This window comes from Ascidiella aspersa, chromosome 4 (assembly GCF_963924565.1).
Source record: "Ascidiella aspersa chromosome 4, kaAscAspe10.2, whole genome shotgun sequence".
NCBI lineage: Eukaryota > Metazoa > Chordata > Ascidiacea > Phlebobranchia > Ascidiidae > Ascidiella > Ascidiella aspersa.
Genome location: NC_139450.1, coordinates 26,802,430 through 26,822,698, shown reverse-complemented (window position 1 = coordinate 26,822,698; position 20,269 = coordinate 26,802,430). Strand labels below are relative to the sequence as shown.

Here is a 20,269-nt window from a genome sequence, read left to right as displayed (position 1 = left end):
AGTTTAAAAATGTTAATAGTTTAACGTAGTATTTTTAAGACAAGGACACAGTTGTACAAATAAAAAAACAGCAATTTTAATTGAATTAACATTACCAGAGGAGCTGTTTTTTTATTTTTATTACTATCCCTGGTAGCAACAGTTTATATAAGGACATAGTTGACTTGGTCTAACTATGACTTGGACTGGGACTAGGCTTGTCATTTAGACTTTGTCATTTAAAAGACTTGACTTGGACTTAAGTTATTTTACAAATGACTTTGATGGGCTTACAACACTGCAATGCTACAATCGAATCAATTTTCCTAAAGGCAAAGAGATACCCACCGTTTCTTTCCCAAATAACGTAAATACCGACTGCGACTCGGTCAAACCTGATAAGGAAGGCGTTGTTCGTTCCCCTGTGGTCGATATCGTGGCAGAAGCAAGCCACCACCAAAGTGAATTTCTCGCGGTCCGTGAAGGTCGTGGGAAGACCCGGCGTCTAAACAATCGAAACGATGTTAAGGTCTTATTTTAATGGTTTTTAAAGAAGAAATGTTTTGTTCAAAATTTTTTTTTCATCTTTTATGGCAAGTGCTTGTAATATTATGTTTGAAAACAAAAAACTCGTTCGGCACAAAATGCTAGCCTATTTCTTCATTTTTTTCGTTTTGAAGTAAAGTCTTATTAGTATTGCCGACAAAAACCAGTTATAAACGAATATTTAACAATTGCTCGAACTATATACGTCACACAACCAGTGATAAACCTTATTAAACAAGTGTGAAAGGCCCTTGGAAAACATTACTGAAACTGGTCACCCAATCTGTCAGAAATAAAGAAAAACGAATAAAAAAATAACCCGTGACAAGATTGGAATTCATAACCTCTGCAAAATCGCGAAGTCGACTAAGCAACGACCAACGGTGTTAATAGCTAGTTAGGTGATTTGTCGTGTGGCCTAGGTCCATGCCAGCTATGTTAAACACTTAGCCCGGCCTGTCGTATATGACGATTTTATCGTTGCTTACACACACTAAAACAAAACTTTGTAATGAAATAATGTTCTGTGTGTGTAAAAGTTGTTCGTAAAGGAAAATTGGACGCGGTTCGACAATTTCGGGTACATTTGAATGTGCCTTGAGCTCAGTTGCCCCATTTTAGGTATTTAAGTCACCAATAAGCTTTTAAATTGAACAAAGCACAAATGAGTTAATAAAATTTATTTAATATGCGTCAAGTCCTACTGCCTCCGCAATATTGTTCTATTTTAAAGAAATCTTGCTCAGAACTGATTTATCAAATCTAAACCTGTAAACTACTGCAGTAGGATACCCAATCAACTGCCATCCAATTTTGAGTGGCAACCCATGGGTTGACAAACGCTGCTCTAATATAACAGTGCTTGTCAACCTTTTTCGGAACATTACACCCTTTCACGTTTACTGAAGAAGTTGTACACCAACGCAATGCACTGAACTTATAGAAACATACACCCTGTTGTACTGAACAAAAACTATTAACCGTTATGAAGAACTAGTTCGTACCACAATAACGATTATCAAGAGACATATTTGGTTTATGATGTCACAAATAAAATGTAGTATCTTACAAGATACGTACGCTTAAATACATAGTGATTTATTATAATACCTGATTATGGGATTATTTTTTGTAATGCGGTATCTTGTACACCCCAGTACCCCAACCAATGTGGTACACCCTTTAATAATTCTGGTACACCCTGGGGTGTACAAGACCTGGTTCAAAATCAATGTAAAATAGCATACGGGAGTGGTTGGCCCCACGTAACCGTGTAATCTTGAGAGTAGTATTTAACAAACGACCATGCACAAGTCCTGCCCCTAGAAACACTGGAACCGTGCTTTAAATGAGTGAACGTGTGGACAATCCCTTAAATTAGCCTAACGCAATTAAGACCCGGGTCTTGGGCAATACGTCATCAAATGAAGCCTGAAAGTTTCGTAAAACCTTTTACGGGGCGGCGCTAATGAACGTTCTTCTGCGGGCGAGTGTTTCGGCTATTTTAGTTTTAGCTTTCCAATATCGGCGGCGTGAGGCAATTAGCGAAAGGCGTCGGCGGGCTGCTCGTAATTTACTTCTAATCGATATAGGAATTATTCTGGGCCTTAATTCGTGCGTTAAGTCAGAGATATTTTCAAAAGCATACATGGATATAACAAGCATATAGTCGGTCCGTTTATTTGCCTTTAAACTAAACTACGATGTACATTTACTGGCCAATAGTTAAAAATATTAAGCTAAGCAGAAACAATTGACAATAGGAATATTAAGCTAAGCAGAAACAATTGACAATTTTATTTCACCTGGTTTATTTAGTTTCCCAACCTGCTTTTGTTGAAATTTTTAGGTTTCTTAGGGTTATTAACCTTTTAAAAAAAATATAACTTTGACTCCTACCATCAGTTTACAATTAAACACCGATATAATGTACTAAAAGGGTTAACACGTGGACTGAACACTATACTTTTTTTTATCTTAGCAAATCATAGACAGAATATCGTAATATTGTAAAAACTACACTTTCTAAAATTGACAATTGCCCCTTTCGGGTTTGATTATGCACTTGTTAAGAACGACTAACAAATATAGTCTCTCTTTTGTCACCCCCCGAAAAGCTAACCCGCCTAACACAACGCAAAAATGAGGGTGGGAACAATCCTATGCTCTTCGCAACAAACTTGCAATTTTTCGAAAACGTGAATCCTACAACCCATCAAAATTGCCAAAATTTTTATAAAATGCTGTTTAACAGCATAAACTTTAGTTCCTTGTCACATTTTGCTTGCAGCTACAAATATTCATTTGCTTTGGGCTAATTTTGATGGTGATCGGGCGCGAATTGATTTTCTTTGGGGCGCTAAGACTTTTTAGAGGTTAGTTGTCTCGGCGCCATCGCTATTAACAAAATCATTGATCGGTCCCACCCGGATTAGCAATCCAATTAGTCCAAAGCAACCTTCCTGTGTTGATCGCAAATCCAGTATTTACATCGCTTCAGGAATCACAAGACCCTTCACATACAAGTCTAAGCCCCGTAAATCGACCACTACGAGATAGAAGGATCGCAGCATCGTCACCCGGTTTTATCTATTCTTTAAAGTGCAAATTATTTAAGTGATTTTACCCGTGCGAATTATCAAATAAACAAATTTATGCTGGTGTGTGACGAACGAGTTCTTTCAGTTTTCCTGGATTATATTGATGTTAAATTTGTCGGTTTACAATTGTTATGCACATACAAAACAGAGCATCACTATATAGGTATGTTTAGAAGTAGTAAGATCACTATCTACTACGTTGCTGAAATCCAGTTTTCAATGTCAGTATACGAATCACCGAGACAAGGCTATCCTTCATACAAGTTGCAAAAAAATTTGGCGACGTTAAGTTTTTTTAATATACTGTTGCTGCCAAGCATTGATTCAATTGTAAAATTGATCTTCCGGCAACATTTTATTAAAGGTCCAACGTTTTGTTAATCCAAATATTTTGGGCGGTACATGAGCATGCCAACTGTTGTGGAACGCAACCGCGCCATTCCCGAGCACGCGGCTCGAGGCATTCTTGTGTTATTTTATTGGCCGCGCTATTCCCGAGCACGCGGCTCGAGGCATTCTTGTGTTATTTTAATTGCTATGCGTTGTGTGTGTGTACGCGCTTGATTTGTGCCTACTGCAGGAATGTAATTGGTGTGTTTGTAATTACTTCGTGAGCCTATAAAAGGCTGTTCACTTACTACTACGTTACCATTCCATTTTACTGATTTCGACTGAATACAACTTAAGTTACAACAAACTGTGCTTATTTGGACTCTGTAAAGAAGCAAGGCGCAAACGTGATTGAAAACACAACACCAACAATGGAAATTAAGCTAGACAGTTTTCTTGCACTGTATAATTTTCTGTGCAGTAGTGGGATTTAGAAAGTTGCGGCCTCGTTTGTTGCATTAGCCGGTTATCAGGTGTTTATTCGGTTTTTCTCGCCTTTTTTAACGTTGGTAATTTAATAAAATTTAGCCAGAAGAACAAATTTACAATTGTTAAGTTTTTTGCTGAAACTGAGTTTTAAAAATCGTTTGTAGATATTTGACTGCACATTTTGACCAAATCCCTGCACCCACATATATCAAAAAAATATATATCGCCCCGAATGCCCCACCCAACCAATACAGCCCGCCCAAAAGTAGGCAATAACCCTCTGGCACCAGTTGCTAAATTACGGGAACCCACCAGGGTGTCGGACTTCATGCGGTCGAGCAAGAGGAACATGGTGTGAGCGACGTTGAGACCGTGCCTCCAGTTGTGGTAGTAGACCGGTCGATAGCATCTTCGTACACTGATCACCCATCGAAGCATCGTCTGCAAAACAAAGAATTTTTAACTTAAGCCCGGGTCAGCGTTTATCCGGGCTTAAACAAGGATATACACTTCAAATAGGCCAGAGGTTCGCTAAGTATAGGTCGCGAGCAAAGCATGGTCTAGTAAATAGGTCACAGTACAAATCGTACTGGAAATACAAACATTTTGGCGCTTTTCGGGCTATATGCTTTTACTATTTTTTATTTATTTAGCTAATAGACCAAAAACTCTACATGGTACAAATGCTGTTAAACTACAAAAAAAAAGAATTAATTTTAAACTGCAACTTTAGCTAAACAATCTTTTTAAAAGTGTGAACATTTTGCCAATGTATATGATTGCCAGTTGTCTCATGTCTAATAAACTAGAGTTGAAGTCACATAAGATTTAAAAAATGGAAAAGGGCATATTATTACAAATACCAAATAGGTTGAAACTCACTGTTCTAAATCTTTGTTTAAACAGAGTTGGGACTGGTCTATCTCTTTACGGTGTAAGCGCCCGTCTATATAACATCAGTCGTGGTACGAGTTTATTTTTCTGTTTACTGTGAAGAAGTTAAAAATAACAACGTTTTGCAATTCAACTTCTGGCATACTTTTAAAAATTCCAACCGGTTAAAAAGCTACGCCAACAGCCGAAAAAGTATTAACAGAAGAAAATCTAGGTCGGTTAAGATATCCCGAAAAATTCCAAGTAAAACAGCGCAATGAAAGTCACGCGCAGTCTTAAACTCCTAAAGTAGCTTTGTACCGATTGGAATTTTCACGACAATACAAAACTGTCGCCAAATGTCGTTTAAAATATAAGCACTGACAAGTTTCAAGACGTTACGTGCTATAAAAAAGCGCCGTTAAACAATAAACTGAATTTATTATCAACATTAGGAAACGAAGCATGGACAACTTCAAGCGTATATACTACTGCTTTATAGTGAAAAGACTAACGGGTTACGTGCCCCTATAATCTTAGTTACTAAACGTATAGTTTCCCATAACTAATGGGGTTGTTCAAAAACTGTCTGTGGGCCCGTGGCACATTAAAAAACAACGACTTCCAAAAAAAAAACTAAATTAATTAATAATTGGCTAACGAGTACGAGCATGGTATTTTCAAAGGAGGTTGGTCGCATTGGAACAACTGTTACTGCAAGATTGCATCTTAGGTAATCAGCTTTGTTGGCAAACCTGAATGCGCTTTCTAGCCTTCGTATTTCAGTGAAAAATAATAAAAAACACGTCACGCAGAGCGTAAAGCTAGTAAAATTTTTAGAGAAGTTAGTTTGTGATGTAACGAGCGTCCCTTCATCTTTCACCTTTGCTTGAAATAGCTAAGGTTTGCATTTTAAAATTGGTAAAAATTGTTTTATTTTAACATGTACTGCACTGTACAAGGTAGCACTATATGTAACCAACAAGGACGGCACTACCCGTAATTCTTGCATCAAATATTAGGCATTTAATAAGTTGTGAGTCGAAAGTCCACGTTAAACAATAAAAGATACACATTACATATATGTTTATTACCAACTGTGATCTTGCCCCTCGGAAGCTGCTTCTTGACCAACGATTACGGCTTCCGTATCATAAAACACCGAAAAATGACTTTTTTAAAATGACTTTTCGGTGTCCATGTTAAACAGTTACGAAAGAAAACGAAAAACTCTCGTTAAAAATTGGCCGACAGAATATCTATAGTCCCACCTCTTTTCGGATGTGGAAGAGGTTGAAGGCGTCCAAGTCCTCAAACATTCGCATGCATCCCAGCACCGTTTCATCGTCGGTCATTGCCAGATCGGAGAACGTGAACTGGTAGAGGTTGTACTTTTCACCCTCCGGGATCGGTTCGTTCTGTCACAAAGTTTGCAAGATAATTATAGATATATATTTTTTTATTATGTCTTGGATTATCAAGCTACATTATAGATACATGCATACTACAGAGTGTACCAAGTTATTTTTGTTTAACAAAGTAGCAACAATCTTTGTCCAAAATAACAACAAAACATGTCGGTTTGCACTAAACCGATTTTTTGGCCGACTTGAATTTTTTTTAATTGTTTGCTATTCACAATGGAATGTATGATTTACAAAAGCAATTTTATTTTTTACATTTATCGTTTCTGATTAATTTAGCAGCTTTGGGAGCGAATTTGTCGTTTTTCGATGTCCTGTGAACGTTTTTTTGTCTTGGTAAAAAGGTGAAATGTTTTCGTTATCGGAGTATAGTCTATGGTGGGGTTTGCACAATAATGTTATTAGTGTTACAGACACTTTTATATAAAAAAAAAAACAGTAGGTTAACAGCAGGAGGTAACTGAACTCATTATCAACAAATAAAATTATGACCCAATAGACAAATTATCATTGAGCATAGTTATGACGTCATTTGGTATCGGATCGCGATATCGGGTATCGTCTTAAAATGTCAAATATCGGACATCCCTAGTCGAAACGTTGAAGGACAAATTAATTACGAGGCGAGCCCTTTTGAAAATTATCATTGCGAAGAAAAGTGAAAACGTACAGTAAGAATATCAAAGCCCATACAGAAATATAGGTAGCAATATGAACATTTATGCTGAAAATGAATATAACATTGGCACACGTTAATACGAAAGCACACCTGTACATCGCCTTCTTTTCCTGTTATATTTTACTATTCTTTCTTATATATTTTACTATTCTTTCTTATATGTGTATACGTATTTATCTTCACTTAAGTGTCGATTTTATCAAATATTAATGACTTTACTATTTTTTTTGAATATAACAGTATGTTGAAAATGAAAAAAAGATATATTCGAACCGTTCAAAATGATACCTCTTTCTGCTGTAATATTATTATTACGTCTTATTACACCTTTTGTAGCGTATTTTACAACATCTTACGCTACATAACGTCAACATTATACCCCCCAACCTTATGTTCCAAAGGGAAAAAAACGCTTTTGACTTCGTCAGAACGCCGCTCGCGAAAACTACTTACGATGACTCTTTCCAGTTCGTCTTCCTTGGCTCTGGTCTGGAAACGCACGATCTCATCGGCTACATCGGTCTTGGCCTTGTTCACTGTTATCGAGTTGAAGCCGTTGGCGAAGAGAAGACCGTTCATCAGATACGGTCGAATCGACTGTCGAGAGAATATAAGAGTTGTATAAGCAATGGACATTATAGGAGAATATATTTGGCATATAAACGCTATGAGCGCTGTAGTATAGCTGCACGTAATAAAAAATATGGTTTCAAGTAAGGCTAGACCTTTCGACTGTTGTGCGAATAGGAAAGTTGCACTATAAGCAAGAGACACTATAGGACAGGGGTTCTCAAACATTTTTACCGCAGCCCACTAAAAATATTTTTCATTGCGTGGACCAGGGTGTATGGAGTTTTAGAGATTACGTCACAACTTGACGTCACAATACAAATAAACTTCACAAATCTGCCGATTCCGGTCCAAAAAATGTGAAAGTACAATGGAGTCGAAATATACATTCAGCGCAAAAACGTTTTATTTTTAATTCAACACTTTAATTTGAAAAAATGATTACTTTTTAAATATACATTAATATTTCAATTTTATCTCGTTCACGTACACCCAATGGGTCCATGGACCCCAGTTAAAGAAACCCTGCTTTATAGGAATATCTTTGGCATACAAACGCTTTGAGCGCTTCAGTAACTGCACGTTATAAAAAATATGTTTTAAAGCAAAAAATCAGACTAGACATTTTGCCAAAGTAAGGCATTATGGTCCTTTAATTTAATAGTTATGAGGGTCCTAGGTTCGGTTATACACTCGTTACCATTTTAAATGATACCTTTCTACACCAGGAGTTCTTAATTGGGGGGTGGTGGTCTAGTTTCAGGTAGTCCATGAAGGCCTATAGTTGAAATCTTATGTGAATAAATATAAGTAAAGTAAATAGAAATATTTAAAAAAAAACCGTTGCCACCTTCTTGAATGCATTTAGACTTATTTCAGTGTCATATTTTTTGACTGGTTTATTAGGTCTACTTGTTTAATGACGTAAATGTATGACGTCATATCTGAATAATTTCATACCGACCCTCTTCCGAACAAACCCATAGTGTATTTTAGGGGTCCACGTTACAAAAATTTTGAAACCCCTGTGCTGAACATTTGCTAACTTTTAGTAGCCCCGTAAAAAAAGGAACACCGGTTTCTACGATATCAGTATGCCAAGAAGCACAATAATGAGAAGAAACAATAGTTGATTTTAAATAAAATTTTAATTCTATAAACCAAACAGAAAATTTTTCGGAAATAATCTATAGCGATTATCTAATTTAATTCTGGTCCAACTTGTTGTTGAAACTGCCAGTGTACGAATAAATACCCATGTTTTGAACGTAAAAGAAAACTACCAATAAACGGTTCTTTAAATAAGATTGAAAAGTTGCACATCATTTTAAACCGTTTAAATGACTTTAATTGAAAAAGAGTTTTGAAATTTTCCAAATCAGAACTATCTGTTGTCTTAGTAGAGTTGTCTTGCTGTTTTACGTCCGAAATCTGAGCATTGATTTTGCTTGGTTAATCCCAAAGCAATCAAAGCTAAGTTATGGTGAACATCAGCAAGTATTTAGCACTGAATTTAGAAAATTGACGTTTCCCAGGAATTTATTGTCCCAATATTCCCGCTAAAATGGCTTTAATTTGGTAGGCAATCAACGGCACGAAAGTTAATATATCATAAAAGAGTACATTAACAATTAAAAGTAATGTTGGCCTAATTGTCGTACAGTGAAGGTATCGGATTACGCTTGTTAGCTGTGGAAGCAGCGCCCGATTATTGCTTAAATCAGTAGTCAGCAATTTTTTGTTTGTTGCGGCCCAAAGTACTTTGGGAAGAATTATTTTATAAGGTCCACTACAACGTGAAACAAATACGACTGTAGAATGTTTTGGAATGACGCAACAAACCTATAAGCTGGTGTCATAAACAATTGATTTTCTGTCAAAAAAACTTTGTTAAAAATGCGTATTGTTCTAGGCCTCTAGGGCGGACTCGTGTGCAAATAATCAGGGGGGAGGGTAATCGCGCGTAACGCCTAAAAACTACGCTTATTTGTTTAAATTTGGCAAAACGCCGCGTGGCGTACGAGAAACACAAAAAATAAAAAATATTCCAATATTGCTGAAAGTAACTGTATTTACAGGGTCTTAACATAATTCAGTAAAACAGAGAACAACCTAAAAGGCATTTATATTTAACTTGACTAAACGTACATATTGGTGGGACATGAGCCTCGTGATGCAAACAATGAACCATGTTAAAACTGCTAGCCACAATAACTTTTACAGTACAATAACTACGCGGCTATCACACGTCCCACAAATACATAATAAAACAACAATAATAGTAAATAGCTCGCGGGCAACAGTTTGCCGACCACTGGCTAAAGTTATTACGTAAATATAGCTTTACATATAGAAGCTCAAATTTCGATCTGGAGCCACACAGCACACAAAGTTGGCACAAAATAAGTAAAAGCGAAAAAACATATATATGGTAATTTTTTCAGAAAAAATATACCACAATACTAAGCATGTTCTATATTTTTCAACTTAAAAAAAACATTATAACTTTTTTTGGTTAATGTTTTGCTAACATTATGTGCTGTGTAGCTCCAAGTCGAAATTTAGGCTTCCTTGCTCAACGGCCTTCGCTTACCTCGATGGTGGCTTCATCATTCTCGTCAAAGCCCATCTTTTTGTTGCCGAGGTGAATGACGCCTAGCAATCGGCCGGCCCCGTCGTAAAACGGAACGCACAAAACAGTCTTCAAGCTGAAACCACGCTTCTCGTCCTACCGAACAATCAAGGCGAGAATACACGGCGAATTAGAGGTTAAAGGTGGAAAAAATCAAAATTGGTTGTGTATTTTTTGATAAAGAACAAACCGTGTTATCCAGTGGAGTCAAGTTAGATCATTAAAAAAATTGTGGCCTCTAAGCACTAAGCCAAGTCTACTAAAAAAAATTTTTCTGGTATATAAGACTGGTGATAGCTTTATATACTTTTATATACACAATATACAAAATTTTGGTTAAATATTATTATTTTTTATTTTCATTACTATTATTTTAAAAAAGTGGGCAAAAACAGTTATCCAAGAATATTGTCGACAACTGGCAATTAATAAGAAAACATGTTTCTAGAACATAAAAGTGTCTGCGATTTGCAGAAAACAAAACGATAAGGCAGATGCGGTATGTTTTTTTTTAATTTAAGTCCAAAAAGGCTTTTGATTAACTCACCTCTAATTTGAATTCTGAGAACGGCGTTATCTTCGACATGTTGACCACCTTAAACAAAGCAAAGTGCAAATTATTAAAATCGACTTTCATTAGTGTGCGTGCAAAAACTATTTTTCGCTGCGTTCATCTAGCTTAGCGCGAATCTTCTTTAAATTTTCCATATGGTCAGCTCAAACACACCGTACGTCGCATTCCAGTTTGCTAAACTCTAATAGACGAATTATCTATGGGGCAAATTTTTGTCGCACTACCCTTTTTTATGCTTGATTTGACTTGTGTATTTTTGCATAAGACTTATTAACCTTGTGTATTTTTGCATAAGACTTAATAAATGGCCCTACCATGTCCCCTCAAACCGCATTACAGGATGCGCCCATAAAAGGGCCACCTCAAATCTTATTCCTTTTTGTAGTAGATAAACTTTGACTGAGTGATGTTATTTATTTGAGAAGTTATGCAGTAAATAAAACTTCGCTTTTATGTAGTTAACGGATTTTATTGTTAGTGTGCCACATTTATAATTAAACTAGCTGAGCAAATGTGTAAGTGAGGAAGACACGGTGTGATTTTTATTTCTGCCAATGTGTAGAGTAAGCCATTTTTTTGCCGTTAACCAAGTATTATATGTGGCTCTTGGTTTTTGACCGTTTGGCCAGCCCTGTTATATAACACATTCGTTTAACAACGATATATTTCAATTTAACAACGATATCATTCAATTTAACAACGATGTTTTGAAAACTGTAGGTTGTTTTTACTACCAGCATTACCTGCTTTGTATCGATTGCCTTCTTGATGACTTTATGGCTGAAGACCCAATCGGATTTCTTTAATCTGGGGAAGAAAGAAAGATGGACAGATGAGATCAATCAGAGCCATTTCGATTGGGATGCTTTTCACCGGGATTAATGCGCTTTCTCATTATGATTATGTTGGTAGGTTGCGATGGTTATGCGGCCTTAAAAGACATTTCTGTTCAATTCTTTAGTTTTCACCGAAAACGTTAAGTGAAAGGAGTTGAATTAGACACGCAAAGCTAGGATATTTATATTAACAAAATATTTATATCTATTGCAAAAACTGTTCTTTCGGAAAATTATGATCACCTATAAGTAACTTTTTTTTCAAATTTACCTTTTAATATTTCAAACAAATAATTCGAACTGGACATGCGGTTTAATCGAAATGAGGTGTTTTTTAATAGTTTAAGCACTTTTTATTGCTAGTGATTCGACGAGCCATTGACGAAATTGCTTGGTCATTGCGAAATCACAAAAACAGCGGACCACCACTCTCTATATCAGCAGGGGTTCATAAACTGGGGTTCATGGACCCCTTTGTGGGTACGTGAAGTAGTTTTGGGTGGTCCATGAAGGTTGAAATATTAGTCTATATCGGAAAAGTAATTCATTTTTCAAAGAAAAATTTTTAATTAAAAATAAAACATTTTTCCACTAAATTCATTTAGACTTCATTTCACCTAAACATTTATTTAAATGAAAACAGCATATTTCTGAAGACTATTTGTATCGCGGCGATTTATGACGTCCTCCCTAAACATTTTCTGGTCGACGCGAAGCAAATACATTTTTTAAGGGTCCGTGACGAAAAAAGTACCCCTGCTCTCTCTCTCTCTCTCTCTCTCTATGGGTTCTTAAACTGGGGTCCATGGACCCCTTGGGGTTCGCGAACTAGTTGTAGGGGGTCTATGAATGCCTTATTGAAATATTAGTGTGTATTTAAGAAGTAATCAATATTTCAAAGAACACAGTTCAATTTAAAATAAAACGGTTTTGCACTGACTCTATTTAGACTCCATTTCACTTCACATATTTTGGACAAAAATCAAGTCTTTTTGTATTGTGGTGTCAATTTATGTCGTACTTTAAAAAAAAATTGCCTACGGTGGTCCACGCGAAGCAAAAAAAGATTTTAGGGTTCCGCGGTGAAAAAAGTTTAAGAACCCTTGCTCTCTCTCTATAGATATATAACATATCTATCCGTTTACTTGGTCATGTCGACCGTCTTCTTCGTTTCAGTCTCTTCCTCGAACAGCACGTTCTTGGGCTTCTGCACGAGCATGTCGTAGCTCCTAGCAAACTGCAGGCAGCCCTCGATGTTGCAGTTGTCCACCAGAGCAACGGCAAGCGTGTATCGCTCGCAGCTGATCAGCTCCGAGACTTGTAGCACCAAGTCCTTTAGTACGTCGTCGTAGGAGCGGCTCGGCCAGAGGTTGGCCACGCGTGAAGAAAGAACCTCCTGGAGCTGGAGTGGGAGTAGTGGGAGAATTAGTGGGAGGAGGAGGAGGAGGAGGGATTTGACTTGAAAAGTGACAGTACTTTATACTGCGATGCAGTGTTGTAATGACTCAAGTCAATGACTTGACCTAAGTGCACTTAAGTCACTGTTTTTGAATGACTCAACTTGACTTAGGTCTTTTTGTCAAACTGGCTTGACTTGACTTAAGTCTTTTAGACAAATGACTTGGGTTAAATTGAAGTGTTTTAATATCAAACTAATTTGGTAACGGATTGGCGTTGACACCGTACCCTAGCATCGAACGAGTAGGTATACTTGTAATTTGTACCGGGTATCGACTCTGGTCAAATAATCTCGGATATCCTTAGGTTTTAAGACAAGGCAATACCGCTTAACTTACCTGTGCAGCCTGTTGGAGTCTCTTGATCTGCGCCGCACTGCGACAGTTTTGGATTGCCGAGGTGCACAGCACTAGAAAGTGTTCTAGCACCTATGGGACAAGAAAAATAAAGGAAAGTCAAAGAATTATTCTTATTATTCGGATTAGATTTCGGTGGGATTACGAACGTTTAATTTTTAAATGCTGGATTCGATAGACAAAAATTTATTTTTGTTGTCCATAAATGAATGTCTTTATTTGCCATGTAGCACAGTTAAAACCTAACACACAATAGTATTTGCAAATTTGAAGCAGTAAACAATTTCAGTGAATGATTGTCGAAAAATAAAGCTTACTCATAAAAGGCCTTCATGAACGGAAGGAGTAAACAATTTAAGTGAATGCTTGCTGAAAAATAAAGCTCACTCATAAAAGGTTTTCATGAACGGAAGGAGTAAACAATTTAAGTGAATGCTTGCTGAAAAATAAAGCTCACTCATAAAAGGTTTTCATGAACGTGAAGCAGTAAACAATTTAAGTGAATGCTTGCTGAAAAATAAAGCTCACTCATAAAAGGCCTTCATGAACGGAAGGAGTAAACAATTTAAGTGAATGCTTGCTGAAAAATAAAGCTCACTCATAAAAGGTTTCCATGAACGTGAAGCAGTAAACAATACCAGCGCCTACTATAGTCGCAAAATAAAGCTCATTCCTTTTGACATGCTACTAACAAAATAAGTAAAAAATCAAAGATACCTCTTCGTCATGTGGCGTGAAAGCTTCTTTCGACTTCTTGTTGAGCACCTCAACAACTCCGATGACGCGTCCATCGGTCTGCAATACGATTGGCTGGCACATGAGGTCACGTGATTCGAATCCGGTCTTCTCATCTATCGTCTTGTTGAAGTTCGGATGCTTAAAACGAACAAAAAAACGGGTTTGGTGTTTTACACTTGCGCGGCTTGTATGAGTTGTGCCGTGCGCATTTTACCAGGCCACGAACTATAGGGGTTTAAAAAAGTTGAAAAAATTCCGACTTGCTCGGGTAACGACTTAACGAGTTTGCTGCTATACCTTCTCGAGTACTCAGCTTTAGTTTATGACGTCATTTATCGACTTACTTCCTCGCAAAGCAATGTAAGTTTTTGTTCTACATAAAATAATGTTTCAGACAGATATTTTTTTAATCAGAACATTTTAGGTTACCCTGAAATTCGTATTCTTTCGACGGAATATAGTTTCCCGCAAAGCACTTGGAAAAATGCATTGGCCTCATCGAAAGCTTGTTAAATGCTTGTAAATTTAAACGCAGAAAAGACGATATGATTTTATGAAAAAGGCGAACGTTGAAGAATGTTTTTCGAAGCGTTAGTGCTGGCGACATTGTTTTACACACCAAAGCAAAGAAAAGGCTAAAATATAGAAATTTTTAATTTGTTTCCAATGAACAACTGCATAAATGTTATATTTTTGAGGTTTCTCCAAAGTTGCGAATAAACCATATAGAACTCTTTTCGAGAAAACTATTGAAAAATTTGTCTTTGTTAAGAAAACATTTAAATGTGCTAGTGACTTAAGGGGCAACTACATAAAAAATATCCAAGAATACCAGCATACACCTAACTTTTTAAGCTTCTAGAATTGACAAGTTTTAAGAAACCTTAAACGAAACTCACCTCGTACACGTTGGAAACGTTGATGGATGTTTTACTGGTGGCAACCTGCCCGGCGATGCCGATATCGAGGGGAACCACCAACTGGTTGCGTGCGTCACACACTACGTCATCGAAGTTGGACTTGGGCGTGATGTTCCACAGACGCGAGACGAGTTCCTTGTTGTCGCCCTATGAATAAACGAAAGGGCAAAAGTAATGTTTAAATGTTGGAATTTCGAGGGGGGCATTGGTGTTGTGGTGAATTTGACAATAATTTACCTTCAGTTTTCCCAGGTTTTCCCATGATGGTTGGAGGTTGTAGTAAGACGTAGTAAGAATATCAAGGGCCATATTTTAAACGTTTTGATTATGACTATGTTGAAAATGAATGAATAGGTATTCGAAACGTCCAAAATGCTACCTACTTATGTATGGGCTTTGATATTCTTACTACAAATTTCAAATTTGAATTACAACAAATTACCAAAATTGCACTTTTTTCGCTAAGCAAGAGAATGACAACGACTCGCGTGCCTCTAATTAGAGCTCTGATACAATTCAGGTTTTACCAAAAAAGCCATTTCGCCAACAGAAAAGTTAGTCTCTTAGTCGAAGAAATGTACGTGAATTAATTATTTTTGGTCGTAACGATTCGCAGGTGATTTTTACAGTCTGAAAATAATAGGTTATGCTAAAAAGTACCAATGTTAACACAGGAATATATTTGCTGGTCACATTCTATTGAGAATAAATTGCAATTTAAACTAAAATATTTGTGAACAATTCGATGTAATTGAGCAAACTGGCCGTCTTATTCGAAGCGGCAGAGCAATAGCTAATTATTTCATTTAATCTCAATGTTAATTAACCATTTGTAACCCTCTGAACGGAACATTTAATAGAAAACAGTCGGATCCGTGACTCGAAGAAGTCGATTTGTTTTGCTGGAGTGGGACTGGGGACTCAAGTAAGACCACGTAAAACTACCCGAGTCCCGAGTCCGACGTGCGCACGCGCTGCACCAATTTTTTTAACTGATATTGCCGCCTATTGTAAATTGTATAGCCAGGAAAGCATATGGTGGATATTTTCCAACCATGTATTATAAGTGGATAAATCGTATGACAACCCTATGAGGTGATTGCTGAAAATCCACCTTTATTTAATTATGTAAATGGGTGAAATTGAGGCTGTAGGGTGGCACCCGGACTCGGAACAAATTCGCACATTTGACCAGAGTCGGATTTAGGACTCGGGGGTCGTACTCGGGTATACTTTATGGCTGGAGTCGGACTCGGGAGTTGGACTCGGGTTATTTTCACCCGACCCCGCAGCCCTGCTACTCAACCAGCACCTTATAGTTAACCTATCCAACGTTCGTGTCTTTTTAACGTGCAGATTTAATCAAAGACTATGATATTGCATTTGGCAATTGCTCATAGCTCGATAAGCGTCACCCACCTTGGCGGAATCCCTTAACCAGAAAAGACTGGCGCGTTCAGCGTCCAAGATGTCGGTCACGCAGCGCAGAGCCTTGAAGCAGAAGCGGTCTGGGTCTTCGGCAGTCGAAATCTCGCCAGCAATCTCCAAAATGAGTGCGAACTCCCTGAGGAAAAAGACACACGAAAAATCGCGCGTTACTCTATATAACTTAAACACGATTTAAAAACTTTTAAACTGTGTTTAAGTCAGGGTGGTCCACAATTTCCAGCGAGTATTCTTGTTCTAGCTGGGGTCACCAAACTTTTCTGTAACAGGCCGGATAATTGTAAGGTTGATCGATCGCAGGCCGGTTAACTATGTAAGTATCTAATTTCGCGGGCTTGGACTTGAATAATTAATTATTATTATCAAACGAAGGAAGCCAAAAAAAGAATCATCAACATATAGAGTAACCTTTATGAAATGGCGTTTAGTTTAAAATTACACCAAAAGTTTAGGTTATAGCCTTCTATTCAAACATTTCTGTTTTCAACTTGTATTCAAACATTTTCGTCTTAATGAATATCTTTGTTTGGGCAAATGTGCTACGGCTCAGGTGGTTCAAACTGTCGGTCTGTATTTTGCAGATCCCTGCTCTGTAGGGATCCGGGTACTTTGTCTGTTTTGTGTTTTTTGATAGCGGTAGAGAATGTTCAGGGTAAAATAGGGTAAAATTGCGATTTTTAGGTAAATTGGTTGAAAAAATCACTTTTTTTTCCTTTGTTTATTATCGATAGCTGTGTTTTTTATGTATATGGTATTTAAAATACGAATCCCCTAAGTGCGGTTTAATGGTTATTTAAACTGTAACGGTTAATTTTAAACCAACTACAAGAGAGAAGTATACTCCGATATATTAGACGCCTACAAAGGAAAGTCTGAAAATCCGCAATAAACAGCAAAGATCCTAAAAATTGTTCTTGAAAAAAGTGGTCTCCCAGTTCATGTAACCATTTTACACGAAGTTTGTAACTAAATACCGCTTTGACTCATTGATTAACAAAACCCAAAAAAATAAATCAGAAGCTTTTTGGCCTGCCCTAAACAATGGTACCGATAGGAGCGCGACCGCGAAAAAAAAGGCCGCATGCTAAGAAAGGTGTGTATTCAAACCAAAAATACCACTGTTGTAGCAAAACGACAACAAAAACAAAGCGACTCGTCTGTATTAACTCTGTGTACCGGGCGATTTTCGACTTGACCGAACGACGCAGCGAGAAAAAGCTGCGGTGATGGTGGCGGCGATGCGGCTGGCCGTGCAGGGCAAACGTGTTTTTCCCCGACCCGACACCTGCAGCCGAAGAGGCAGAAACTTCGGCCAAAACCGAATCTTCGTCGATGACGCCGATGTCAGGCGAAGGGTTTGCGGGCTTGGACCTGGGCAGTGGGTTACTGAGAGATGCGCGCGCAGGGGGCTTTGGGGGCGGGGGCTCGTCCGACAGGGGGGTCTCGGCCTGCATGGAGGCCAGACGCCGTGGAAGAGGGGTGCGCACGCGCGAAATCTCGCCAGCTGAAAGGGTACGGTGCTGTTGTGAGCGGACCTTTGTTCTAGCGCCCAGGTACTCGGCTAGGAACTTGGGGTTGTTTTCCAGATAGCTGGTCACCGCGCTCTGCATCTTGCGCTTCAGATATACGGCCAGAAAGTCCGGGTGCGAGTCCAGGAAGGTCTCGACGCGGCGCGGGCCCGAGGCGTCCTTGGCCCCAGTTCCGTCGCCGCCCGCTAAAAGGCTGTGCATCTTTGCTTGTTGTAACCTTCTGATCAATTTGAGAGTGTTCGTCCGAGCTTCTACAATTGCTTATAAAGTGTTCGGTCCGACTTGTCAGAATTAATGCTACATGAAGTCTAAAACTGTACGGGTACCTGATGGTGACGGAGAAGAAACATTTTATAGTTGAAAACCAATCAAAATCAAAATGTACGTTACGTTTAGCAAGCAAAATGTCAAAAAACCTAACCGCAAAAGCTGTGTTTTTTAGATTTTTTTAACAAGCAAAATTTGCAAATTAGCCGCAAAATTTAAGAATATGAAAAATATTTTATTAATTATTTGTTTTGTGTGTCTACGCTAGTTCCGCCCGATTTTAGTCGCTGACCGCTTAATATTCGCCCTTTTATTATGTTATGTTTCATGTGTAACTTTGCAAATATCGCCCTATATTACATACAACACTGATAGACATCTCGTCTAGTGCTCAGCAACCGACCGGCCATAAAGTAGAGAGTCCTAAAATTTTGCGGTAGCATAAGCGATCCGAGATATTGTGGAAAAGTGGTGTATAACGTAATTGATGAGCGCATTATTGAACCCAGTGAACAATGCAAAAAAACGGACAATTGTCGATTTGGCGTGAGGTGCTACATTTTGTGCGGGCGATAGCCCTAAAGAACATGGATAGCACATTATACATTTTTTGACATCAAATGGACGCCGTCGGTTTGAATAGAAAACCGATTTTCCCAGTCATGACAATGTCTCGTTTCGAAATATAAAAGCATATAAAAGCATTTTGATAACTTATTTAGCTTAGGTTATCCCATATCAAGGGATTTGACTCGCTTATTAAACACGATACCAGGCTAGTGACTTTTGATTTAAGTATAGGCAGTTAAGCCCGATGTGTAGGGTAAAAGTCTTGATTTCCCAAAATTATTGGCCGGAAAACAGTGCCATGGATTTCTAACACACATTATTTCGCATTCTTTCTTATAGCCAGAAAAATGTTAAGGACGCGTTAGCAAGAACCAGTTACCAACTTTTATAGTGCACAATTATAATAGATCAAACAATTTGATCTTCTAGAAGTTTAAAGTCCATCCCAGTGACGCTCATAACCATAACATTTGGTATATCGGCTTACCGTTATCCATTAAAAATGCTCTTATTCATGCAGTCCATGTTTTTTACGAAAATGTTAAGTAAAAGGCGATTTACACATTGTGAAATGAAACCACAGCAACGCTAAACAACGCTTGTTTAAAGAGTCGTTCAGAGCGCAAGCGCGTTCTTTTGTCACCAGGCAACTGTTACGAGTTGCTGGACTCGCCGGGGCCCGTTTCTGTGACGTAATAGAAGACCGATCGAGCCTCTTACGCCCGCGCGTCAACGAAGGCAGTTCGGGACCACCGGGGTGCTGAAAAACGACCAAAGCAAACACGAAGCGCCGCAAAATGCCTTGGACAGATCAAACACATTAGCTAAGCGATAAACGTCGTCGTGAGCTTGGGAACTGCTGACAAGCGTCAGTAATGGTTATTCGCCGGCAAACGTAAAACTAACGGGGCAAATTTACAAAGTCCGCAACTATAGAGATGCTAGTTAAGTCATTACTAGGGCGATTAGTTTTCGACCCAAAAAATGAGAAATTATGAACTATGAAATAAAGGTTTGGACAAATTTTGACCTATTAGGAAAACTTTAATTTGAACAAGTTTGAATTGCTTTATTAGGGTCTTGGGGCCCTCAGTCAATTGATTTTAATGTTTTACTGACAACCGGCGAAAAAAAATTGATTTTTTTTAAGTAAAAAAATAATCGCCCTATTCATTACTATTACAATGACTGTCATTATCGGATTGATTTCGATTTCCATCGTGTAATAAACTGCCTAAGCGCAGGGAAATTTAGTTTCCTTTATTGTTATATGCCAAATTAAAAAAAAAACAAAAGCAAATTAACTATGAAGTGGAAAACATTCAGTTGCGTCGCAAACCACAGCAGAAATGCCTAAATTAATTTCGTATCGGATCCGCAAAGATATTATCCCAGTATCGGACGGCGAACGATATCAACGCTCGACATGGGAAATCGTTTGCGATCCGATATT

At 38.0% G+C, this 20,269-nt stretch overlaps 1 protein-coding gene across 1 annotated transcript in view; it reads right to left on the bottom strand.

Moving 5' to 3' along the window:
* LOC146157217 (cGMP-specific 3',5'-cyclic phosphodiesterase-like) overlaps positions 1–20,269 on the bottom strand; it is a 49,957-nt gene that overhangs the window by 24,150 nt on the left and 5,538 nt on the right. The window contains exons 2-13 of the mRNA XM_083386796.1: positions 16,424–16,568; positions 14,984–15,151; positions 14,064–14,222; positions 13,329–13,418; positions 12,678–12,934; positions 11,440–11,503; positions 10,670–10,717; positions 10,084–10,218; positions 7,374–7,517; positions 6,089–6,235; positions 4,257–4,385; positions 375–484 (exon numbers count right to left, since the gene is read on the bottom strand). Of these exons, the coding sequence (XP_083242922.1) occupies positions 375–484; positions 4,257–4,385; positions 6,089–6,235; positions 7,374–7,517; positions 10,084–10,218; positions 10,670–10,717; positions 11,440–11,503; positions 12,678–12,934; positions 13,329–13,418; positions 14,064–14,222; positions 14,984–15,151; positions 16,424–16,568 (1,596 nt within the window). The remainder of the gene's footprint in view (positions 1–374; positions 485–4,256; positions 4,386–6,088; positions 6,236–7,373; positions 7,518–10,083; positions 10,219–10,669; positions 10,718–11,439; positions 11,504–12,677; positions 12,935–13,328; positions 13,419–14,063; positions 14,223–14,983; positions 15,152–16,423; positions 16,569–20,269) is intronic.